The 26,904-nt window shown below is 31.2% G+C and overlaps 1 protein-coding gene across 1 annotated transcript; it reads left to right on the top strand.

Moving 5' to 3' along the window:
* Window positions 1-121: 121 nt before the first annotated feature.
* Slc6a14 (solute carrier family 6 member 14) lies at window positions 122-26,904 on the top strand. The gene is made up of 14 exons (XM_078033982.1): window positions 122-169; window positions 1,117-1,282; window positions 4,113-4,244; window positions 6,042-6,203; window positions 7,128-7,263; window positions 11,336-11,468; window positions 13,022-13,162; window positions 17,750-17,978; window positions 19,250-19,375; window positions 20,739-20,857; window positions 21,516-21,615; window positions 21,881-21,990; window positions 24,943-25,110; window positions 26,549-26,904. Exons 1-14 carry the CDS (start codon window positions 122-124, stop codon window positions 26,693-26,695), a joined length of 1,917 nt encoding a protein of 638 aa, XP_077890108.1. The 3' UTR covers window positions 26,696-26,904.

Genomic DNA, 26,904 nt, shown 5'->3' with positions numbered 1-26,904 from the left:
CCCTGGGCAAGGTGGCTCACTCTGGCAGGTAAGAACGGGGGAGTGTGCACCTGCTACCAGTCAAGCTCAGCCCGACTGTGAGAAGAGGCAAGGCGGAGCAAGCCGAGGGACTGAATGAACCATGGACAAATTGAAGTTCCCCAGCTTCTTCAAGTGCAGGGTGAAGGAGGTAGGGGTCTGAGAGCTGCTGGAGGTGTGGAGGGCCTGGGAAGGGAAAACTTAAGAGGGAGGGTTAGTTAGGCTTAGGTTTTGCCTTCTGTGGCTGCTCCTTGTGTTCTTCATTTCTGTTCAATTATCTTCAGGTGTGCCTGAGATAGCCCCGTAGAGTAGAGGAACAAGAGAATAGTTCTTATTTAGGCAGCTAGGAGACTTAGAACTACCTCAGCCTGGGAAGTGTCTATGAAATCCTGTTCTCTGTCCGTCTCTAAACTGTGGCCATATGCTGGAGGGTAATGTGAAAGTGCACTGTCCTTATCTGAAACCTTGATACCCCAGAGCACTTAATAGGTTGAGAGAGAACCCCTCTCCTCCTACTTACAAGTGCAGAGAGAGTTGCTCCACCTGGTGGGACAGGAAAATTGTCTCTGCATATTATTCTGTGGCTTTTTGATTTTATGCTCCAAGACAGGGAAGAGAGGTTAAACTGCCCTCAACTCCAAATTTCCAAAATGGTCAGCACATAAGAAAGGGAGTATGTGATTTTTTTTTTCCTGTAGAAACTACATTTGATCCTCCTTCTCAAAGATCTGCTACAATCTGAAGAACATTAACTTTTCCTAATTCATTCTTAAGACTTTTGTACTTGAAACCTGTTTTTTCCTCTTCTGTTTGCCTTTTATGCTGGCATGACATTTAACCTTTTCACTAAACTTTGGATGATTTAAGCTGAAGGAGTAGTAGAAATATCTACCTACAGACTTTTTTCTCGAGGGAGAAAATGTTGAGTAAATGCAGCTACCAGCAGAAATCTCTCCTATTTTGGAAAGATTTTCCCTTGGATAGGATGTACACAGGGTTTGTTCTTTCTTTTCCTCCATTTCTGTAACTCTATAGATTTTTGAAATTTTGCTTCTGTGGAATTTGTAATGGTAGAAAGATATTTTTTTCCTTCCTCAGAAGGTGACGGCTTCATCTGAGAATTTCCATGTTGGTGAAAATGATGAGAATCAGGACCGTGGGAACTGGTCCAAAAAATCGGATTATCTTCTATCTATGGTTGGATATGCAGTGGGACTGGGAAATGTGTGGAGATTCCCATACCTAACCTACAACAATGGTGGAGGTATTTTTTCTTCTCTTTTTCCTCCAGTTACAATTGGGGTGCCTCTGAGGACACTTTAAGAGCTAATAAAGGTATACAATAGTTTCAGTTAGTGGAAGGATGAAAAACAAACATACTACCTATATTATTAGACTGTGAGTTTACTGGCTCAAATTAGGAATCTTGTTTCAAAATATTCTCAAATATAAACTTGATAAGTTTTCTCTCATTTCTGAACTTCTGATTTAAGTTCCCATATAATCTTCAACTAGGACTTTAAAAAATGTGTACATCTTCCTGTGAAAAATCTGTTCAAATTCAAGTTGTTAATTTATTTATAGCTAAATCAAAGAAAAAAAGGGACATATAGTTCTATTATGAGACTCAAATGAATTGTTTGCCTAACTAAAACAAGGCATTACATTTTGTTATTTTAACTGTGGAGAGAGATGATAAATGTAATTAAAGGTTTAGTATTTTTAAATTGCAATCTTTGGTTATACATATTCCAAATTGGATTGACTATGTAGGAGATCCTTCTAAGATGCAACAGAGTTTAGTTCAAGGCTATATGTTTTATTCTTGCAACATCATTAAAGTAGGATCAATTAGAAGAAAAAATAACTGAGGTGACATGCAAAGGGAAATAAAATGAATTGCACAATTCTTTAGTAATGTTGAAATATCTTTTCACTTACACCATATTTATTTACTTATAATTGCAGGTTCTATTAGAAGTGTAAAGAGGACATGCCATCACATTTCATAACTGGGTACCAGTGAATGTGTGCCACTATAATTATTTTTCCTTTGTACAATAAGATTTTTTGTAATATTTCAATGTTCCGTTTCTTGCCAATTTGATGAATTAAAATGTTCACATTCTCCTTCAGATACTTAAGAAAGCAGATCTTTACTAAACACTTTAAGTGTAGGTAGCATAAAATCCTCTATGTAGGACTTAGGTCATTCAGTAGTGGGTTTGATGTAAGAGTTGGCAAATGAGTCAGAAATCCCAGTCCTTTTGGTGTCTTATGTCCTAACATCCAGTGTGGTGAAGAGAAGCATTAGGCTTCTTTTGAGCTTCTTGACCTCACCGATTTGAATAAGAACTTCCCTTTGATTTGACAGCACACATACACTGAACAATTGCCATTAATTTCTAGGAATTGCATAAACTAGTTGTAATTGAGAATTTTAAAATATTGCCAAAACAAAATAGTATTATTTAGCATATGCGTTTATCTTTTTTTTTTTTTTACCATTTCCTTTAAAAGTTGATATGCCCTATTGACTCTCAGTTTTTAAGATATCATTTGGGTCATCAATGATCTAGACTCTCTCAATTCCTTCTTTTTTTTCACTCAAGGGTGGAAATGTAACACGAAATTCGAATTTGTTAAATGTTAATTGATCAGGTTTAAGAAATATGGTCAGGTTTGGAAAACTATTGTAAATCTGGAATGTTTTAATCTGCAGATTCTTTTTAACAGTTTATGAAAGAGAAAGTGTCATGTTATCTTAAGATCTAGACCAGCAGTATTAATAGTATGTGGCTACTATGTTAACAACTTATCAATCATAGTCATCATTGGTCATGAAATACAATAATAGGTGAAAAGTCATATATAAAACTAAGGAAAATAATCACTTTTTAAAAATATCTGTCCACACAAGGCTAGTAAAACTTTATTATTGTAGGTAATATGTAATATTTTCTTCATATTTATCTTTGGTAGGACTTAAAATTCTGTTAGTCATATTAGTGATGGTATACCCATTGCAACATCTATTCAGACATTCTTCCCTATGTCTTCCAGGGTTAGCATTAAAGTAAAGCCACTTAAATATGAGTCTGTACTTGATTGTCTCATTTTACATAGACTCCATTTTAAGGGCTGAAAAACATATAATTCACAGTTATGATGTTACAGTATCATAATATGAAAAATACTTGAGGAAAAACTATAGACATGAGTAAATGAAATGTATCTAATCCTATTTTTATTCACATTGCTTTTATTAAACTTTGCCAAGACATTCAGAATATTTGACTAATAGGTTTAATATTCTGTTTCTGCTTCAATTTAAAATCTGGTAAAGGTTTTAGTGAACAATATTATGCCCCAAAGCAGACAGAACGAAAACAAACTATTAAAAAGTTTTAAAAGGGGTTGGGGTGGGGGAGAAGGGCTGGATAATTTAATATGGAAGAATTAATTTCTCTGAAATTGAAAGTTAACTATTCAGTTTAGATTATTCTCTCGAAACCAATAAATTTCTTATTGAGTAAAGAGCCTCATGGCTATTTTGAGAATAATGAACTTAATCATAATAACTTCCACTCTGAACCACACTTAGCATTTGTACCCTGTATTAAAAATTGGCGATTTATATGCCTGACATGTTGTCAACTGTTTTTATATAGGCCCAGTATTTGAACCCTTACCCAAAATTGTTGAGTTGGTATTGCTCTCCACTTTTATGAGGTGCACAGGTTTCGTAGGTTAGATAAACTGCCCCAGGTCACATAACTAAGAAGTGATAGAGGCAGCATTTTAACCTAAGTCCCTCTGGCTCCATACCTGTGTTCATTCAACTCCTCTAGTTTACATTTATAGACTATTATTTTTAATAATTGTAACCACTTCATTAGGTAATACTAGCATGACCATTTCATAGATGAGAAATCCAAGGTTTAGAGAATCATAGAAAGTAGTAAATTTGAGACCCACACCTGGAACACATTGATTCTACTGTACCAGGACACTTAAAATGTTATGCTGGTTGTCAAAGTGCCATGAAGATTTTGAAATGTAATAGCATTTTTGTTCTTTTTTGCCTTTTCTAGGTGCCTTCTTGATACCTTATGCAATTATGCTGGCATTGGCTGGTTTACCTTTGTTCTTCCTAGAGTGTTCATTGGGACAATTTGCTAGTTTAGGTCCAGTTTCAGTTTGGAGGATTTTGCCATTGTTTCAAGGTAGGTTTGAAAACATTTTCAGCATCATGCTTATTAGTCAATGTGTATATATAGCCTCATTCACTATGTGGGAGAAAAAGTGTTAAAATTTGGACATGTTTGATCTCAGAAGAATGTGAGAACAGAATGGTGGTTACTAGAGGTTGGGAAATAGATGAAAAAATGTATGGGTAGAGTTAGGAGAAATAAGTTCAAGACATCTATAATCTACAACTCTGTAATTTTAGAAGTCATAGTATGGTGACTATAATTGATGCCAATAGTATACTCTCAAAGATAGACTAGAGATTAAGTGTTCTCACCAATTAAATGGCAACTATGTATGTAATGTATTTGTTAATTAGCTAGATTTGATCATTCCACATTGTACATATACTTCAAACATCATGAAAAGTACATACAATTTTATCTGTCAATTGAAAAAATAAAAAGTACAAAAAATAAAATCCGGCCAAAGGAGCTCAAGAAGCACACATTGCTATTTTTCTGTATAGTGTGCAACAGTGGAATTTAAGAATAAAATGAATGAAATGTTTTTTTGTTTGTGTTTAGTGTGGCTGCAGATATGGGGAGGGTTATAAGGGACAGTAGAGATGGTTGTAAAGATGCCACTATTTTCTATTTTCACCTTTTGAATTCTTTTGGCACATCTTGTTGTACACTTACTTAACAGCTCTGGCTTTTAAAATACTTCATTTGCAGTCTTTGTCTCACTGTCTTTGCACATCTTTTACAAAGCCTCTTTCAGAAAACTTGTAGGGCAGGTCACTATTTTTTTCTTGGATGCTCCTAATAGAATAGGATACTAGTAAAGCTGAAAATGCCTTTATTGTTATTAAATATCAAACTGCCTTTCTCTCTGAAGATTAAATATCATCTTAGTATTTGCTAGCTGCTGAAACATATTTGCAAAAAGCTCAAAGGGACATAAAAAATAAATTCATGGTTAGGTGAATAGAATATTGTGCTGGAAGACTAGAAAAGCTACTTCAAACGCTAGTCTTAAGCATTGGAGTTACATTCAGTATGCTAAACTGCATTTAGAAACTACTGAGTTAAAGAAATTTTGCAGGTTTAAGTTCAAATTTCACTGAATTATACAATTTATTTTACATGTACTTGTAGAAATACTGTACTATGTCCCTTCAGAACATTAATTCAAAGGCTTCATTTTCTGCCTGTCAAAATGTTGGTTTATAGATGAAGATGTAAATATTGGTCAATGTGTCAATAGAATATGGGCTTTGAATGTTTTTTAAGGTTTTAAGCCAGGATTTTTTTTAAAATAGTTTTTTTGGTTGTTGATAGAACTTTATTTTATTTATTTATATGTGCTACTGAGAATCGAACCCAGTGCCTCACACATGCCAGGCAAGTGTGCTAGCGCTAAGCCACAGCCCCAGCTCATGGACTTTGAATGTTTTTAATGCCCACACTGTCCACTCTGATAAGAATTCATAGACTTAATGAGGAAGAGTAATAGACATAGGCTTTATGTAAATTTGAAGGCTTAATACAGGTCTTCTTCCCTTGACCTTAATGCCTTTTCTAATCAACTGAAAAACTGTCTCATAAAACCAATCATTGAAATAGCTTTAAATTTTGGAATAAAACTACTCAGTATTACATTCTCCATCCCTGACCTCTTCTAACCCACCCCCTGCAAAAGAAGAAAAAGAGTTATTTGAAAAAGTTTTTTAATTTAAAATAGATTTTGTGGAAATTAAGATGCAGCTTCTTTTTATGAGTTAGTACAATAAATTTCACTTAAGTTTGTTTAATTTTTATCTTTTCCAGGTGTGGGAATTACAATGGTCCTGATATCTATTTTTGTGACGATCTATTACAATGTCATAATTGGTTATAGTCTTTACTACATGTTTGCTTCTTTTCAAAGTGAACTACCATGGAAAAATTGTTCTTCTTGGTCAGACAGTAACTGTAGCAGAACACCTATAGGTAAATTTCACTGATTTAATTTTTAAAATATTATCATGTCCACATCATTCTTTTATATCTTCTAAATAAGCTTGAAGGATTAAATCCTTCTGGGTAGGAGAGAAGTAAGAAATCTAGAAATTAATGAAGAGAAAAAAATGCTATCCATAATAGTAGGAGTATGTTTTTCAGGGAATAATAGGTGTGATTAATAGTTGGGATAAGTAGCATCAATTTAGGTCCAATTTTAAGTAGGCTATAAGTCATTGGTTAAAACAGAATATAGCATGTATGATCTGAAAACTAGTTAACATGTTAATATTTGAGGGCAGGAAGGAAGGCTAAACCAGGCCTCTGAGTACTTCTTGCAGGCTTAAGTCCTGGGCAGAAGAGAAGCAAGGAAATGGAAAACTGATAGAGAAAGTGCTATCCATAATGTGTGTTTCAGGAAACAGTGGGTTTTGTCCATGTGGATATGATGGTAATCTTTGGGATAAGTAGCATCAATGTTGTAGGCTATTACCATTGTGATTATCTATATACACCAGAGCTTAAAGTTATAAAGATTTGTTGCTTTTGAGAAATTTGAATGCATCAATTTATCTACATAGTTTAGATAGATAAGTCCACCTATTAAAAGTTTTTAGAGCACTAAATCTCAATGAAAACAATTATAGCTACTCTATAACTGTTAATTGTACAAATACTATCATGGTTTAAAGAGGCAAATAGTACTATATTCACTCTAAGCTTACGAATAGAGAAGATTTAAGATGCTGCATGTATATGATTCCTTCTACTTGTAGAATGTTTTAGTCTGCCTTCACCAAGTTAACAATTTAGTCAGTAACTTAAATATTTATCAGTAACTTTTTTTCCAGGAAAGTACTCTTCAAAAGCTCAATTCACATCTGTGTCTATATTTCTTTTTTTAATAATTTTTAGTAACTCACTGTAATGTGAGTATACATGGTACAGAGATGCAAGTGAATATGAGCTGGGTACACGCCAACAATTTTACCTGCATCAATGGCAGTGAAGTTTATCAGCCAGGGCAGCTTCCCAGTGAACAATACTGGAAGTAAGTATATTAGAGGATTTACTTCTTAAACAGATGTTATTAAAATGTTTATAAACAAAAATGGACTGTTGATCAGTCCCTTCTTTACCTCATATAAATATACAAAAGGGGAACCAGCATATTTCATTTGATTCAAATGTTTACATGTTTACCTATCCTAGGTGAATAGTAGTTATTTGCAAAATTAGCTCAGAGTTAACCATGTTTCTCATATAAATGAGTTATTCAGTGGGCATGACACTAATGATCTATTTTTTATTTACTAGAAAAAATAGTAGATTTTTTAATTATAAGTTTGCAAGTTCTAATAATGTACATTTGAATGATAGGTAATATTGGGAGCAAAATTGCTTTTTTAAAGCTGCAATTCCTAATTATTTGGCTTTTACAGTTGCAACTGTATTGTAAAATTAGATATTTGGAGTTATATTTAATTTATTAACTTTAAATCAATTCTCCTTATACTGATCCATTACCCTTACCTTACATCCTTGACTACTGTTGAATGAGTTCTTCCTCATCTACATGAAAATGCCCTATATGATTTTTTGTATTTTAATTTTTTAAACTGATTCAGAAAAAACATAAATTGTGCCTGTTAATGAGCTACCATGTGATATTTCAATACATTTATACACTGTATAATGTTTAAATCAAGTAAAACACAACTAACTCTTCAGTTATCATTTTTTTATTAGAGCATTATAGTTATACATAGTAGTTGGGTTTATCCTGAAAAATATTATATATGCACTGAATTCTATTTCAGGTCAGGATCCTCCCCTTTTCTCTTCCAACCCTCCCCCCCCCCATCCCACTCCATTCTCCTTCCTCTACTGGTCTTCCTTTCACTCATCTTTTTTTAAAATTTTTGATTGCTTGTTTATACTTATACATAAAGAGAAATTACCTGTGGTATATTTATATATGCACATGACATGATATTTTAAGAATTCATTACACATTTCTTCCCCTTTCCCATCCCTCCTCTGTCCCTCTACATCTCCTTCTTGAATTACTGACCTTCCTTATATCTTTGTAATATCCAATCTTCTCATACTTCTCTCCTTTATTTTACTCTGGCTTGCACATGTGAGAAAACATTTGACTTTTGATTTTCTATGTTGGCTTATTTTATTTAGCATGATGTTCTCCATTTCCATCCATTTATAAGCAAATGCCTTAATTTCATTCTTCTTTATGGCTGAGTAAAACTCCATTGTGCATGTATACACCAAAATTTCTTAATCCATTCATCTATTGATGGATACCTGAGTTGTTTCTATAATTTAGCTATTGTGAGCAATGTTGTTATAAACACTGATATGGCTGTATTGAGACAATATACTGATTTTAGATCTTTTGGGAAAATACCAAAGAGTACTACACCTGGGTCACATGGTAATTGCATTCTTAGTGTTTTAAAAAATCTCCATACTGCTTTTCTGAGTGGTTATACTAGTTTGCAGTCCCACCAACAATGTATCACTATACCTTCCCCCCATAAGCATTTATTATTATTTGTGTACTTATTATTTTTTAAAATTTAAAATTTTAATTTGTTAATTATGACAACAGAATGCATTACAATTCATATTACATATATAGAGCACAATTTTTCATATCTTTGGTTGTACACAAAGTAGAGTCACATCCTTCATGTCTTCATACATGTACTTAGGGTATTGATGACCATCGCATTCCATCTATCTTTCCTACTCCTATGCCCCCTCCCTTCCCTTTTCCCCTTTGCCCTATTTGATGTTCATTTAATCCTCCTCTTCTCCTCCCCGCCACCCCCTGCAGCATATTATGAATCAGCATCCTTAAATCAGAGAAATCATTCAGCATTTGTTTTTTGGGGAATTGGCTAATTTCACTTAGCATTATATTCTCCAGCTCCCTCCATTTACTTGGAAATACCATGATTTTATTATCTTTTAATGTTGAGTAATATTTTTTATCCATTCATCTACTGAAGGGCATCAAGACTGGTTCTACAGTTTAGCTACTGTGGATTGTGCTGTTATTTGTGTTCTTAATTGCCATTCTGACGAGAATATGGTGAAGTCTTAGTGTTGTTTTGATTTGCATTTCCCTGATTGCTAGAGATGTTGAACATTGTTTCATTTATTTGTTGGTCATCTGTGTTTCTTCTTTTTAGAATTTTTTTAGTTCATTTGCCAATTTATTGATTTTTTCCGTGTTAAAATTGTTGAATTCTTTATATATTCTCAATATTAATCCTCAGAGAAGCAGCTGGCAAAGATTTTATCCCATTCTGTAGTCTTCTATTCATATTCTTGTTTCCTTTGCTGTGCAAAAGCTTTTAATTTGATGGCATGTCACTTACTGATTCTTGATTTTATTTCTTGGATTGTAGTGTTGGCCCTATGTTTTCTTCTAGAAGTTGCAATGTTTCTGGTCTAATTCCAAAGTACTTGGTCTATTTTGATTTGACTTTTGTGCAGGATGAGAGAAGTTTAGTTTCATTTTTCTTCCTATAGCTATCCAGTTTGTCCTTTCTCCAAAATTTATTCATGGCACCTTTGTCAAGTATCAGATGAATGTTAAGTATGTGGGTTTGCTATGTGCCTTCTATTCTGTTCCATTGGTCTTTACATCTATTTTGATGCCAATACCATGTTGGGTTTTTTTTTTTATTACTATAGCTCTATTGTATAATTTGAGATCAGGTATTATGATGCCTACTGCATCACTTTTCTTGGTCACTATTGCTTTAGCTGTTCTGGGTTTCCTATTCTTCCAAATAAATTTTAGAACTTTTCTTTTCTAGTTTGTGAAGAATGTCATTGGGACTTTAATAGGAGTTGCATTAAATTTATGTAGCACTTTGGGTAGTATGGACATTTTGACAATATTAATTCTGCCAATTTAAGAGCATGGGAGATCTTTCCATCTTCTAATGCCTTATTCAGTTTCTTCCTTCAGAATTCCATAATTTTCATCATACACTTTTACCTCCTTGGTTAGATGAACTCTCAAGTGTTTTATCAGTTTTCATTTCTTTATGATAATGATAAAAACATTCAAAGTCTTTCCTTCTAGCTTTTTGATATATAATACATTATTGTTAGCTATAGTTATTTTACTCTGCTATAACACACCAGAACTTCTTTCTCCTAACTATAACTTAGTAACCATTGATCATTTTAGTAACCATTGATCATCTCCTAACTATAACTTAGTAACCAGTGATCATCTTCCCCTACCCTACTCCCCCCAGTCTCTGGTAGCTCTATGAGATAAACTTTTTTAGATACCATATATGAGTAAAATCATGCAATACCTGTCTTTCTGTGCCTGATTCATTTCACTTAACATAATGACCTCCAATTCTTCCATGTTGTTATGACAGAATTTCATCCTTTTTAATGGTATAATACTATTCCATTATGTATATATACCACATTTTCTTTATCTATTCATCAGTTCATGGACATTTAGGTTATTTCTATTTCTTGACTATTGTGAATAATACTTTAATAAATATAATAGTGCAGGTTTATGCTGATTCAATGTCCTTTGCATATATATACACTAGCAGGATTTCCAAACTAGATGATATTTTTATTGTTTATTTTATTTTTTGAGGAACTATAGACTGTTTTTTAAAATATGAATTTCTAAAATTTTGATGTTGAATGCTCTCAATCAGCCAGCTAAGAATTAAAATTCTAGATCCATACATGTTGCTGTGGAAAATCATAGAATTTTGCCAAATGTTTTTGAAAAACATGAATAAAGCAGCCATTTGAGTTTAATAATATCTACAAGTATGGAATAAGGAAATATTTGATACAATTTTAGCTATTTTCTTCATCATTTTAATTTGAAAAATATTGAGTCAAATGAAGGCATATAAGGTTAATTTCTTTACATAAAGAAATTTGAATTATACAATAGAATCTGTCAATGAAAGGCTCACAGGACATGTATGTATTAATAAACTACAATACACATGAAGCTTCCTTTAGATGAACTATTTTAAAAATTCAATATTTTAAAAGACAAATGATTCTGTGTTCATAAAAGGGCTTATGTGTTTCAGTAAAGTGGCACTTCAACGGTCCAGTGGAATGGATGAAACTGGAGAAATTGTGTGGTATTTAGCACTTTGCCTTCTTCTGGCTTGGATCATAGTTGGAGCAGCATTATTTAAAGGAATCAAGTCTTCTGGCAAGGTAATTTGGGAAACACATTAATTAGTGATGGTAGCTGCTTTCCAATTTCATTGAAGTTCAAACTCAAGCAATTATCAGATGCATATTTTCTACAATGGAGACATATGAGCATGTAAAAGTTTTCTAAGTAGGGATTTTAGTTTTAAATAAATACATAGGATCATTGCTATTGTTAAAATGAACAAAAAGTAATACTAAAATTGTGCTGCTACAGAATTGTGAAGCTTGAGAGTATTTTTTTCTGTTTTCTGACCTACCATATAAATAAGCATCTTGAGTGGAATTATATAGTGTCGTAATTTTTGGTTTGACAAGTCTAGATCCATGTGGAGTAATAGTACCAAGACGTCCTTGTTGGAAAGAAATAGAAAAAATACCATGAAATTATTCTTCTAAATGAAAGTTTTCCAATATTGACTCAGAATCTTCTCTCTCAGTGAAAGGCCTCTTCTGAAAAACATTGTTACATTTTCCCTCTTAATTGTTTTATTTTTTAAAAGACTTTCGGAGAGCACAATGGCAATTTAAAAGAACACTGTGAAATTTTCTCTGTGAACAAGTTACATGGTACCCAGAAAAGGGAATGTTTCTTTAATTATTAGATTGAAATTTTCTTAAAGGTAGAGGACAGGATAACTGTGGACACTATCTTTGTATTCCTAGTACATTATCCAGCAAATTCAACTAATGTTAAGTCATAATGAGACATGCAATTACATCACAAAAAATACTGTGAACATCACAAAAACAGTGGAAACTTTCTGACATGTTCTAATTGCACATTTTTTAAGCCCTTGCTTCCTTTTTGATGTTAATATTGGAAGAGTCCATTACAGGCCATTTATCCTGGCAATTAATTTTTATTGGTCTCTGGATGACTTATTTAAATAATCTCTTTGGGCATATTATCAAACATGGGACAACTATGGATCAAAGAAATCATCCACATTAATGAAAAGCCAGCCTTAAAGGCAAAATCTGTTCATCTGGAACCATATGTTATTTAGGACAGAAGCAGTGTATTTGTATGCTATCAAACTCTCTGAATGGTAGCTTTAAGTAACAAGTGTTCACTATTCACTTTAATAAATTATTTAAGAGATTTGGATATCTATAAGATATTGTCCTTCTTATTAGGAGCTGAATATGTACTAATTATTGTAGATTTTTTAAAATCATTTCCCTTCTCACCTCAATAATTTTCTTGAAAGGAAACATTCAGTCCTCTTAGACATTTATAAATATATATTTAGGAAAACATCCCAAATAGATCACAAGTTATCACTGCTAATGTACTGTTAATTTACAACAATGAGCCTAGGAAATACTGCTTCAACATCAAAGTGTTTTTTTGAAATGGATGATTTGAAAGTGAGAATAGAAATAGGAAATTATGCCAACTTTGGTACTGGTATTATCAGTACCTTTATTAATAACTTTATAAAATCTCCAGTACTTTATTTTACTAATCTCATCCATCTAATAATTTTACCTATATACAGTTAAATACTGTGCTTTAAAAATAACATTGGCTTTTGTTATCTTTTTGGTAGGTGGTATATTTTACAGCTCTTTTTCCCTATGTGGTCTTACTCATTCTGTTAATACGAGGTGCAACTCTAGAGGGTGCATCAAAAGGAATTTCATACTATATTGGAGCACAATCAAATTTTACAAAACTCAGTGAAGCAGAGGTAAGACTTAATTTGAATTTAATGTTATCTGAGGAGGTAAATCTTAAAATCATATACCAAAACTCTTTGGTTGCACGAGTGTCATTGTGCTTTGTGAAAGAATATTCAGTTAAATATATTTGAGTTTCTGTCCACTAGAGTTTCTGATTAACTTATGTAACATGATCTTAATTATCTTATTGAATTTAAGAACATAATTTTTAACAATAAAATTTAAACAATTGTTTTATTCATGTTAATGATTTTGCTTGACCAACAGGGTTTGGTGTTTATTAATGTGAAAATATTTTATGCATAAATACCTGCAAATGATGATTAGTACTATGTGATTTATTGGATAAATTCATAGTAGCTTTAAAGATCACTGTTGAAAGTTTAATGGTCTAGTATGCATTTTTAATTTTTCTTTTTAGTTGTATTCATAAGTTAATATTCCAAAAGCAAGATCAAATTTTGCCTAATGGATTAAAAATTAAAACATATGGATTAATGTGTTTCAATTTGACATGGATTAAGCATTCTCTAAAATTTATTCCAAAAATGTAAACATGTGCCAAGAATATGAACTAGGTAATACCCTTTAAACTTAGTCTATCTCCAGATAATGGCTGTGTGTCGTGGGTACATAAAAATCTTTCACAATTTTAACTACAGAGAATGTTGACAATAATACATCTATTCAGTTGATACAGCCTAAGAAGGCTTTCACTCTTTTAGTAGTTGCATCACATACTTGTCACATATTAAGCTTCTGGTCAGCTAAAAATTCACAATCTTATGTTAAAGTCAAGAAACAATATATTAATATCTGCCACATGAGTACTGACCAAAATGGATATTACTTTTAGATTACTATGGTATTCTTTGTGGAAATCATGCTAATTTCCAGCCATTTTAAAAATGGAATCAGATTATATTTAATTAATTGTTGTAGGATATTTCTGGTAAGTAATGTCAAGTCATTAGATTTTAGTCATTGAAACCTATCATTTACCTTTTTGAAATATGAAATGCCAATCTCTGGTCTTTGGTTCTTTTATTGTGCCCAATAATTTTCACTCAATGATGAACCACAATAGCTCTAAATTATGTTGGAATTATGACATTTTATTATTTTTAGTCTTGGAGGTTAATGTATTCTGATGTGTCCACAGGCCATCTTAATGCATTTCTTCATTTATCTTGGGCCTCACTCTTTTTAACCTTGTTTGTTAATCTCTTCCCAACTCAAAGACCATTTTCGGCGGTGAATAAGAAACAAATAAAACGGTAGTTGGGATTCATCACCTTCTCTCTGTTAGGTTATTAAACAAGATAAAACAAGTTAATGCATTTTAGAAATGGTAAACTCATATAACTAAGAAATAATATCCAATTATTTCAACTATTGATGTTATGTTATTATAGCTGCAATATTTTCCCTAAGAAATAGACCCCCCATTTTCTTAAACTTCATTACTTTGAGCAAAGCCTCTTTGATATTCTTTAAGTGGCTTTAAAAAGCTTCAGACATCTTGTCTTTGTACTTCCTTGAAACTTTCCTGAAAAACATACATGACTATTTTATATTGTTCTGTGCTTCAATGTCTTTATTTAAAAAATAAGACCTCTACATAAAGCTCCTTGTGAAAGATAAAATTTATTTCTCTACTCCATCTACTCCCCAATACAACACAACCCCACTCTTCTTTTGGGTTTCCTCACAATGAGAATTGTTTTTCTTAGATATTTTTTTATTCCTCACAATTCATATTCTAAACATGAGATAATAAGTATATACTTTAAACTTTTCTTGGGATATATGAATTCTACTGAAATTTTCAGGAAAATAGAGAACTTTACAAATTAATAATTAGAAGGGTCTTTAGAGAATATTTTACTAACTCCCTCATTTTATGGTGATGAATTTAAGACCCAGAAAGATTCAAATTGAGTCAAGTGTACACAGTTAGAGAAAATTGAATTAAGATTTCATAATCCCTAATAATCTTGTGTATGTGTATGATATTGATTGATAAGGGGGTCATAACTATGTTTGGAATTTCTGTCCATATTTGTTTGTAATTGAAGAAAACATGATGGTATAGAGTAGCATTCTTACATACCCTAGAACTGCTATAGCCACCTCCAGCTCCCATATGCATACATAATATATCAAGTGAAAGAGGCTCAGAGACATGCTATTTATCTCTTAAGATGGAAAACAGCCTAATAAATAAAAGGATATTTTACTTCTAACAGGATTTTGTTATATGTAAGTCAAATAACCTTGATCTATGCATGTACTTCTAGCTATTTTTCTATGTCTTATTATATATCTATCCATCCATCTTGCTTCATGCTGACTTCCTACAATCGAACATCAAACTGTATTCTGAAGGCCTAGTAATGTTTCACTCCCTAACAACTTTCCTTCTGTTGAAATAATATTGAAGGGGAAAATTATTACTTTTAATTTCTAAATAAGAAACTGCACATCAACTTATTTTATTTCTCACAATAACAATAGCAGCTATCATTGAGCATCTTATTAGTTGCTTTGCATGTGTTATCTCATTTCTTTCTCATGTCATTCCTTGGATGATATTATTGTTACTATTATTATCGTTATTATTAAAATCTATCTTACAGATGAAGAAACATACTTAAAGAGGTTAAATAAAGTGAGGTCAAAGGGAGTGAGAAGTATTAGATGTAAACATTTTTCTGACTCCAGAGACAGAACACTTAGTCACCATGTTATACTGATCAATCTGATTTTTAAGGAATGAAAAAGACATTTTTGCCTCAATATATACCAGCTCTATTTTTTGAAATCAGCACAACTATTTTTTTCCTTTTGGGGTAATGCTATATCAAAGCATTTCAATCTTAAAATGGATTAACCTAAATCATTTTCTAAAATTAATTAATGACCTTTAACAAAAACATAGAAAGGGTAAATTGTGAAAAGAGGAATGAAAACGAGGTAGGATTAATGAAGTATGAGGGGTCAGCAAGTACTAGCCATGCTAAGAATGTGTTTTTATTATTACTCTATATGTAGAGTCAATAGAATGTGACTGTAATTGATATGTAGTGTTGATAGAATTCCAATCAAATTCTCAACACAGAAAAAGTGAAGAGGAGTTGACCTATTGGATGTGAAACAATATTATAACATTGTATTTATTAAAATAGAGTGGTACATAGGTATTGACATACACCACTGGAATAGAATATTAATTTCAGAATTAGATTCATAATTAAATGGAACTTGATATATGGCAGAGGTGGCAATGCAGATCAATGGGGAAAGAATGATTATCCAATTGATAACACCGATACACAATTCATATTGAATATATATGATTGATAATATCTATTATACTTGTACTGTTGATATCCCACTTAGGATTACTAGGAATTCCATGTGTTAATATGCACAATAAAAATTAGGGTGAATTGAAATTTTAATAGATAAGCAAATTTTTTTCTTTCAGAATGAGATATAAATAGTATCTTTATAACCTTGGGCAGTATTTTGTTAAATAATAGGCATCATGGCCCACACATACAAGCAAAGATGGATACCTTCAGCTATGTTAAATCAACAACAAAGACTCTGGTTTATCAAAAAACACAATGAGGTGAAAAAAAGCCACAAGTTGAGAGAAAAATTCAATATATATGATAGACAAAGGATTAGAATCAAATTACATAAAGAATTCCTAGAAATCAAATAAGGCATATAACCCAATCAAAAAATAAAGACTGAACAGAAGTTTTATAGGAAAAAAATTCATATGGAAAATAAATAATTAAAACCACACTAGCCCTTGTATGTAACAAGAATAATCAGAATTCTTATTTCACAGCCACTAGATTGGATCAAATTAAAAATTCTGACCAAATGCTGGCAAGGATGTAGAGGAATGTGAACTCTCAAATGAGCTGTGGAAGTACAAAGTGATTCGGTCATTCTGGAAAGCAATTTGCAGAGTTAGTAAAAGAAAGAATACATGTAATTTTTGACATCACACTTCCCAACCTAGATTATAAGGATGCAGGTACAAGAATGTTCATAGCTATATAATAACAAAATATTGAGCAACCTAATGTCCACCAACAGAAAAAAGGATAAATTGTGATATATACACTGGGGCAGTAGAGAAGTGAAAAAATGATTAAAGCCACATGTATTTAATTGAGCCACATGGATTTGCCTATGTTCTTTCATTATTGAATTACAAAATTTTGAAATTTTATATGCCTCAACTTGATATTGGAAAAAGTTAATATTACTGAATGAAAAAGTAAATTGTAAAGTTTACATCCATTAATATGATTTTTTATGAATTTAAAACCAAGAAAAGTTAAACACAAAGAACAGGAAATGATAAACTCCAGTCAGCACTGCAGGAAGGGTGATACAGTTAGGGAGAGACACAAGAAGGCTTTAAGAGACTAGTAACATTTTATTAAGCTAGGTAGTGGGTACTTGATATTCATTTCATTGTTTTATAATATGTATTTATATATATAAAATATTTTATACAAATGAAAAATTAAGAGCACATGTTTAAAAAAATTAATTTTCTCTTGCAGGTTTGGAAAGATGCTGCCACCCAGATATTTTACTCCCTTTCAGTGGCTTGGGGTGGCTTAGTTGCTCTGTCATCTTACAATAAGTTCAATAACAACTGCTTTTCTGATGCCATTGTAGTTTGTTTGACAAACTGCCTCACTAGTGTGTTTGCTGGATTTGCTATTTTTTCTATATTGGGACACATGGCTCATATATCTGGACAGGAAGTCTCTCAAGTTGTAAAATCAGGTATGTAATGCTATGTGTTATAAAATTTGACTAATGTAGCTCACTTACAGTCTAATATGGTTGATAGCAATTTACATTAATGATTTAGGATCTTGTATTTTCTTTATCATTTCATATAATGCAATTTGTTTAAATGATATGATAATTCTTAGATGATTTATGTAAACGAGAAACATTGTTTAAGAAGACACAATCCTTTTCTGGATTTTGTTTAGTATGAACCACTTCCTGCAAAATTATAAGTTTCAGGAATTATAGTAAGCACATTCCATGTATTGTGAGAGAGAAAACATTTCAAATTCCCCTATGCAAACTACACATCAGATCTGAATTTCTAAACACATCAATATCATATAGAAATTCCAGTTATTCTGAATATACAGCTGTGTGAGCTTTAAAGGAATCTGCCTAATGAACTTCTTAACTTTAAAATGTTTAATTATTTGGCTAGAGATTCTTAGAATAATTTTAAGACCACCTTATTAAAATGTTATTATAGTTAGTATAATTTGATGGAAATACTGATAAATTATAACAAAATTTCAGGACTAGAGAAAGCCCCTGGAGATCTTCTTGTATCTAGCTCCTCATAAGGGACTAATACACAGGAATCTACATCTTGAAGATGGTCAAATATTTGGAACATGATAGATCCTAGACTAGAAGCTAATTTTTTAAATTCTAAGTCAGTCCTCTGGAAAGTGAGAGAAACTTAAAATAGTTAAAACTGACAATCACATAATAAAAATGGAACAAAATGAATAGCATCTTTAAATGTAGCAGCAAATAGAAAACAAGATTCAATCTATAGTTTCACATACAGTTTTGCAGGTGTCCATAAACTGATTAAAAAGGCATTGCTCATAATGATTCTGGGTAAACATTTGGAAAAACACTAAAAAGTTCCATTTGTGTATCTTTCTAGATAGTGTAATTCGTTTAGAATTTTAAGCTAAGGTGACATAATCTATGTTTGTACAATACAGACAATTGTTACTCTTCATCAATCTTAAAAGGAAATCAGTTGAACAAAACCATTAAAATAGTTGAATTTCTTATGGGAGAAATAGGCACTAGCTTAATTCATGTCCCATGTTCACAATGTAATGTTGCACAACAACCAAGTTAAACACTTTAAAAAGTGAATGTGAGATAGTCGGTAAAGAACTTTTGTCAAGGATTGCATTGTCAAATCAAGATGAGAATTTTGTAGTGTCCAAATATGTGAATTTTCTTGACAACTAATTTAAAACACTATACATTTTTCATAGGTTTTGATCTAGCATTCATTGCCTATCCAGAAGCTCTAGCCCAACTCCCAGGTGGTCCATTTTGGTCCATATTATTTTTCTTCATGCTTTTAACTTTGGGTCTCGATTCTCAGTTTGCTTCCATTGGTAAGTAATAGTACCTCCAGTGTTAACATTACCCTCATATTTTATTCATCTTTCCTCTACTTGAAAACATCCTTTTCTTATCCTATTCCTCCTTTTAGCTGTTAATTCTTCTAACGGCCACTCTGAATCATTTTTTAACTTAAAATTTAAGTATGGAAAATATAAACTACACATCTATTTGACACTCAAAAGGAACAAACAATATTATGTCATATTTTCTTCAGATAATTTTTAGAAGACAAATGATTACAGGTGAATTTTATGTCCCTTATGTTTTTTTAATATTTATTTTTTAGTTGTAGTTGGACACAATACCTTTATTTTATTTATTTTTATGTGGTGCTGAGGATTGAACCCAGGGCCTTGCATGTGCTAGGCAAGTGCTCTACCACTGAGCCACAACCCCAGCCCCTCCCCTATGTTTCTTACTAATTTACATGTTTTTTCCTAGAGGCAACCATCACCATGGATTGTGTGTTATTTAGTCTATGTTTGCATAAATTGTACATATATCCATAAATAATATACATTTAAATATTTCACATAAATGTCAAGTTAATGTGTATATGTGTGTATGTAATATATATATTACTCTGACAGGTTTTTACATCTATTTGAATCCATGTTGCTACATAGACATATAGATCTATTTAATCAACAATCTGTTGCCATTTTGTTAGGCATTTGAATTCCTTTTTTTCCCCCCTGACACACACTGCTGCAATGACTATCCTTATTCATGTTACACAAAGGAATTTTCACTAAGGTATACAACCAATTATTATGAAATAGTTTTCATCATATCATTTTCTTACATAAAAATTTTCATAGTTTACTCTTTATAGGACAAAATCCAGGTTCCTTTAGTTGACTTTTAAAGTCCTTATAAATTTCAAATACATTTCCTAATACTTTTACTCATCCTTCTCCTCTTAGCCAATTCCCTATTTAATGGATACATTTATTTCTTAAATCTAAGATCTTTTTTATCTCCAATGCCAACTAATTCTAATATGCACCTGATTAAATTCTCATTAGAATTTTCCTTCCCTATAACTCTTTTTCAAACTACTTTAGCCCCCCAATGACTTTACAGTTGTCACCAATAAAAAATCCTTATAAAACAAATAACAAATAGTGATGCTTTTTATTTTCATCAGAATCAACAAGTGGTGAGTTGTAAGATAAAGGACTCTAAGATTAAAAACAAAAACAAACCAACAAAACAAAACAAAAAATCAAAACAAAAAAATAAGTAGAGCTCAAAGTATATTCTCCACAAATATTTGTAAATGTGATTAATAAAAGTTAAATTCTGTGATTAACCTTACTGAGTTGACATATGTCATTTTTCCCACCAAAGAAACAATTACAACAACAATTCAAGATTTATTTCCCAAAGTAATGAAGAAAATGAGGATTCCTATAACTTTGGGTTGCTGCTTGGTTTTGTTTCTCCTTGGTCTCGTCTGTGTGACTCAGGTATACTACAGCTTTTTCTTTTCATAGACAAAGTATTAATTGGGACATATGTCAGAATCTAAATGAAAAAAAAAGATTTAAGATGGTGTTTAGTGAAAAGTCTAAGTTCTACTTGGATTAAGGTTTTTCAAGTTTTAGACCATTTCTTCCCACTGTAACTTTGTTAATATTTTACAGAGGAAGAGGCCCAGTAATGACAGTTTCATACAGATTATAACAAGATTATAGACTTTAAACATACACTGTAAGTTTCTTGGTAGCTACTATAGAGCCTATAGATATTACATACCATCTTGACAATCAGCTCTTTTAAATGCTTATTTTTTCCCAATAACTCCGTATAGAAAAAAATGTTTTTGAGATAGTTAAAACCATATTTTTGTTTGTATTTGAAACATTCTTTTCCATATTTTAGCAGAAGTGAAGCTAAGGAGCATATGTTAAAGTCAAATTTTCCTATGAACACATATGAAAACAACACAGTGAATCCCACCATCATGTACATCCACAAGAATGGGGTCCTAACTAGAAATATATATATATTATAACTAAAAAGAGACAATAAATAAATAAGAAAAAATTAATAGATTCAATTTGAACACTTCATCAAACACAAAATAATTAGATAATTAGAAGTAACTGGCTTTTTTTTTGGTAGGCTGGAATTTATTGGGTTAATCTGATTGATCACTTCTGTGCCGGATGGGGCATTTTGATTGCAGCTATATTGGAAATAATAGGAATCATCTGGATTTATGGTAAATAATGACTTTAAAATTATTTAAAAGTTTTATTAAAATAGTTTAAATGATTATTTTCATTATGTATATATAATCACACTATTAATAACTTCACTATTGTAATAGTAAAGTATAATATATTATAAATAAAATTATTTACAGGCATATACTTCATTGTTGTGGTTAGGGAAATGTTTAGATGTAGAAAAATATGTTGGACAAAAATGATTGAGGAACCACTGAGTAAGGGCTCAATGTACTCTTTGACATTTTTTTTTTGTAGGAGGAAACAGATTCATTGAAGATATAGAAATGATGATTGGAGCTAAGAGGTGGATATTCTGGCTATGGTGGAAAGCTTGCTGGTTTGTAATTACACCTGTCTTGTTGATTGTAAGTAATATTATACCATGAATTTATATAATATATACATTTTATATAATATATATAATATATGCAATTCACATAATATATACAATAATATATACATTTAAATATTTCTAGGATAAACTTAGACTGATTTTCACATTTTGTAGTATTTGTGAGTGGTGCCTCAAAGCTGCCTAAATTTCCTTTGCATTATTATTTTTGAGGCCATGGGTTGAAACATTTACCATTTAAGAAAATAAAGAAATTCCTATAGACTTAAAAGTTATTAATAACCTAAAATTATCAATAGGATAAAAACTATCAATAAGATAAATAAAAACAAATTAATTTCTCATTCCCTAACAGATACACTGAGCCATCAATAATTTTCTCAAGCTCTCTGCAAGTACAGAAAAGAGTAAGATGGAAAAGGCCAGATAATGTCTTCAAGAAATTCAGTTTAAATATACTGATTTCTAAGACAGCACTTGGATTACAGTGTGCATTTTTTTTTTAATTTATGGGGGGAAGTATTTTACATCTGAAATTACTAAAATAAATTCACCTATTTCAAGAGACAATCGTTAATAAATTCAACAATCGGTGCTATTTAAAATCTGAGGGAAAGCAAATGGTGTCTAATTAATTTTATGATAGACATGAAATCTTCAAATAATAGTGTAGGAAAGTAAATGGATAGTAGGAAACACTTCATGAGATGGAGAAATGCCATGCACTAGAGGTAATGGTGAGATTCGGGTTGATGGCAAAGCTTCACAGATGTGTTTTAGTTTTCATTGCCTTTATCCTTCCAAGGTTTCCCTAGAAAAGACCATTAAATAATTTGATAGATATTTGCTTAATATCTGAAATATCATATTTGATTGTTTTAGTGGGTGTTTTTATGTTTTAAACATGAATTGATTAGTTTACATAGTAAATAGTTTGGGACTGAATGTGATAAAATATTTATATGCTTCATATTCTTGCTGAATGACTGAAAGAGCCACTAAATATCATTCCCATTATTTAAAAATCTCTATAACAAAATAAGCCCCCTATCAACTTATGATATCCAACTAGACTACTAACCAGCTAATTTTCATTGATTACACAGGTCAAACTTTTGAGTTTACTTTAAAATGCTAAAATATTAAATATCAAATGATACACATTGACACCTATTTTATATAGAGTCTTGTGTATTAGACTCCAATGTCTTTCATTCATATTCTTGTAATTATATACAATCATGGTAACTGTGAAATACATTGAAGTACTGTAATTAAATTAATAGAATATACCCACACAATTCTATAATTATACTTGCATATCTATTTATAAAGATTTCTATAATCTATTGCTTTCTTATTGTTTCTAGTAAAACAAAGTCAGCTAAATTTAGGAAAATTAGTAGGCAATTTTTGGGTTTCATTTTGATTTACAGATTTCTATAAATAATTTTGATACCTCAACATTTCTATTAGGTTTTTTAAAAAAACATTCCAAAACTGGGCCTTAAAGTGATGGAATCTTTATGATTCAGATTTTTGCCATATTAACTAAACTTGATTTTTTTCCCAGAAAGAGGCTAGAAGTAAAGTGTGCTTTTATAAGTATGCACCCATAGTGTATGTGCAAATCCATGTTTTGAGGTGAAGGGGTGCTTTCTGCAGTTAAAAATAACAGAAGCAATTGCTAAGCAAGAAGAGAAGCATGTCCACTAATGTCTACTTTTACATTCTCATTGAATTAAAATATATGCTGGCAAGCTATAGCATAGAATAAAACCATATTATTATAAATAAATTATAATTTCATTTTGGATATATACCCAGTAGTGAGATTGCTGCATCAAATGGTGGTTCTAGTTTTGATTTTATGAGGAACCACTATAGTCTTTTCCATAATGACTGTACTAATTTACATTTCTATCAATGGGGCTCATGGGTTTCCTTTTCTCTACATCCTTGCCAATAGTTCTGCTCCTGGGTGTATATATCTAATGGAAATGAAATCAGTAGGTCAAAGAGACATCTGCACTCTTATATTCATTGCAGAACTATTCACAATACCCAAGAAATGGAAACAGTTTAAGTATACATTAACTGATTAATGGATAAAGAAAATGTGGTGCATATATGCAATGGAATACTATTTAGCCATAAAAAGAATGAAATCTTATCATTTGCAACAATGTGAATAGAACTGAAGATTATGTTAAGTGAAATAAGCTGGGAACAAAAAGTCAAGTATCACATGATGTTACTCACACATGGAATCTAAAAAAAATTGATCTCATGGAAATTGAAAACTAGAACAGTGAGACCAGGAAAAGTGTGTGTAGGGGAGCAGTATTATGAAATATTGATCAGTGGTACTGAGTTATGGTCAGATAGAAACAAGAAGTTCTGGTATGCCATTGCACGGTAGAGTGAATTTAGATAATAGTAGTATACTTTATGTTTCAAAGGGCTAGAAGAAAGGATTTTCAAAGTTTTAACAATAAAGAAATAATGTCTGAAGAGATAAATAAGTTTAACCTGATTTAAACATTATGCAATATATGCACGTATCAAAACGTAACTCAATTAATATGTATATTTAAATGTTTTATGAATCAATTAAAAATAAAAATATAAAAATATTTAAATTAGTAGAGTTAAAAGCTCAATAAAAAATTTCAAATTTATTTTACTCTCAGTCCTAGTCAAGTATTTTACCAGAGTATATGTGGAACAAATATTTATATCTTTTGTATTAAATTTTGGAAGAATTTATTCAAAGTAAAAATAGAAATTTTATTCATTTCATATTATTACCTTCTGGCTTGTTACCTGATTATCTTAGTTCTTAATTGTATTTTAATTTTAGTTTATTTGATAAATTACTTCTTTGGAAGGGGATCAAATGGTTAATCATATATACAATAAAGTTTAATCTATAGCATTATCTTTTCATTTTTTGTTTTTGCAGGCAATTTTAATATGGTCACTGGTGAAATTTCAGAGACCCACGTATGGTGAAATTTCATACCCTGACTGGGGAGTTGCTCTGGGCTGGTGTATGATTATTTTCTGCATTATTTGGATTCCAATTGTTGCTATCATAAAAATAGTTCAGGCTGAAGGAAACATCTTTCAAGTAAGCATATTAAATTGTAAAATACTTTATATAAATTATTTGTCAGAAAAATGAACATTAATTTACTTTATATGGCAGTAATATGAGATTATATGCAATTAAGCAATAACTCTTTTTTCTTACTACTTCTATACTTGATATAATCATCTGTTACTAGTACATTACATTGTCTCCCTATATTAGACTAAAAGCGCCTTGTGAGAAGTCTTGTCTGCTTGTTAGTGGATCATCAAGACCTATTACAATACTTAACATATATCAGTTAAGATAAATATAAAAAGCAAATGACTTGTGATATCTTTGGGATAACTCAGTACATTGTAGAAAGTCATTTGCTTTTTATATACATAATCTTTACTTTTTTCCCTTTATTTTATTTTTATGTGTTGCTGAGGATTGAACCCAGGGCCTCCCACATGCTAGGTGAGCTCTACCACTGAGCCACAACCCAGCCCCATAATCTTTACTTTTAAAGCCTCATCTGGTTATAACACAAATCCTAGTAGTGTGTTTAGACTGCAATAGGCCTGGTAAATTATCTCAAGCCCTATGTAGACCTTGAATCATCCTTTCTCCATGCAGGCTTAGCAGGTAGATTTGATTATGAATTTTTACTAGAACAATGACAAGGAGCCTTAAATTAAGTAAATCCTCTTACTAGAAGGATCAAAATTAATATTTAGACATTGGAACTTCCTTTCCTTTGTTCTTAAACCACATGCAACTATACACGAGTTTAGATAATCATTTCACCCTCACCTCAAAGCCAGATGGAAATCATGCAAATTCAGTGAAGGTAACTGTAAGTGAACCTGTTACTCTAATGAGCTCACATGCCTTCTGAAGTCATTTATATATTTGATTAGTTTGATTGTTAGTATGATTCTATTAACACTTAGGTAATGATTTATTTGATTGTAATTTCTTCTTAGACGGCATTATTGAGTATCTAACTTTTTAACTTGCTACTTAATTATTGTTAGCATAGAAACTTAAAAATTATAAATGAAAATATAGTTTAATATTCAGTACAATTAAGTAATAACAATTTATTTAATTTCTTCTTAGTAGACTGCATTATTAAGAATTTAGATTCACTTTTCAACTTTTCTATGACTCTTATTTCATTTTTTATCTTCTGGCTTGTTACCTGATTATCTTAGTTCTTAATTGTATTTTAATTTTAGTTTATTTGATAAATTACTTCTTTGGAATGGGATCAAATAGTTAATCATACATGCAATAAAGTCTAATCTGTAGTATTGTCTTTTCATTTTTTAATTTTTGCAAGCAACTTTAATATCGTCAAAATTAAAGTATAGTAAAATATTTGCTTGTTAGCAAGGAAACAAAATGTTAGAATTAAGTTATAGTTTAATATTTGTTTGCAGATTATAACACTTATATTCTAAGACAGGATTTTTTTTTCTCATTTCAGCGCATTGTAAGCTGCTGCAAACCAGCTCCTAACTGGGGTCCATACCTGGAACAACATCGTGGGGAGAGATATAAAAACATGGTAGAGCCTAAGAAAGAGATTGACCATGAAATACCTACTATTAGTGGCAGCAGAAAACCAGAATGAGACCTCATTTTAAAAAATGGTTGTTGTATAATGTGATTTTAGAGTAGGGGCAATTTTTATTTATTTGTATGTTACCTGAGTAGAAAAATATAAATGCTATGTTCACAATAGGGTAATAAGTATTTTTCCCCCTTAAGCAGGAATGTAATATAAAATGTGAATCTATTAATGTTTAACAATGTGCTTATATTTCTTTTAAGATTAGCTAT

The sequence above is a fragment of the Ictidomys tridecemlineatus genome, chromosome X, assembly GCF_052094955.1.
Source record: "Ictidomys tridecemlineatus isolate mIctTri1 chromosome X, mIctTri1.hap1, whole genome shotgun sequence".
Lineage (NCBI taxonomy): Eukaryota > Metazoa > Chordata > Mammalia > Rodentia > Sciuridae > Ictidomys > Ictidomys tridecemlineatus.
Note: the sequence above shows the minus strand (reverse complement) of the source record. Positions and strands in the feature narration are given on the sequence as shown.

Excerpts from the sequence above, each read along its gene's own strand:
- Slc6a14 (XM_078033982.1), top strand. The coding sequence starts at position 122 with ATGGACAAATTGAAGTTCCCCAGCTTCTTCAAGTGCAGGGTGAAGGAG. Across the intron at positions 1,283-4,112 it reads AACCTACAACAATGGTGGAG|GTGCCTTCTTGATACCTTAT; the intron begins GTATTTTTTCTT and ends TGCCTTTTCTAG. Across the intron at positions 17,979-19,249 it reads CTCTCAAGTTGTAAAATCAG|GTTTTGATCTAGCATTCATT; the intron begins GTATGTAATGCT and ends CATTTTTCATAG.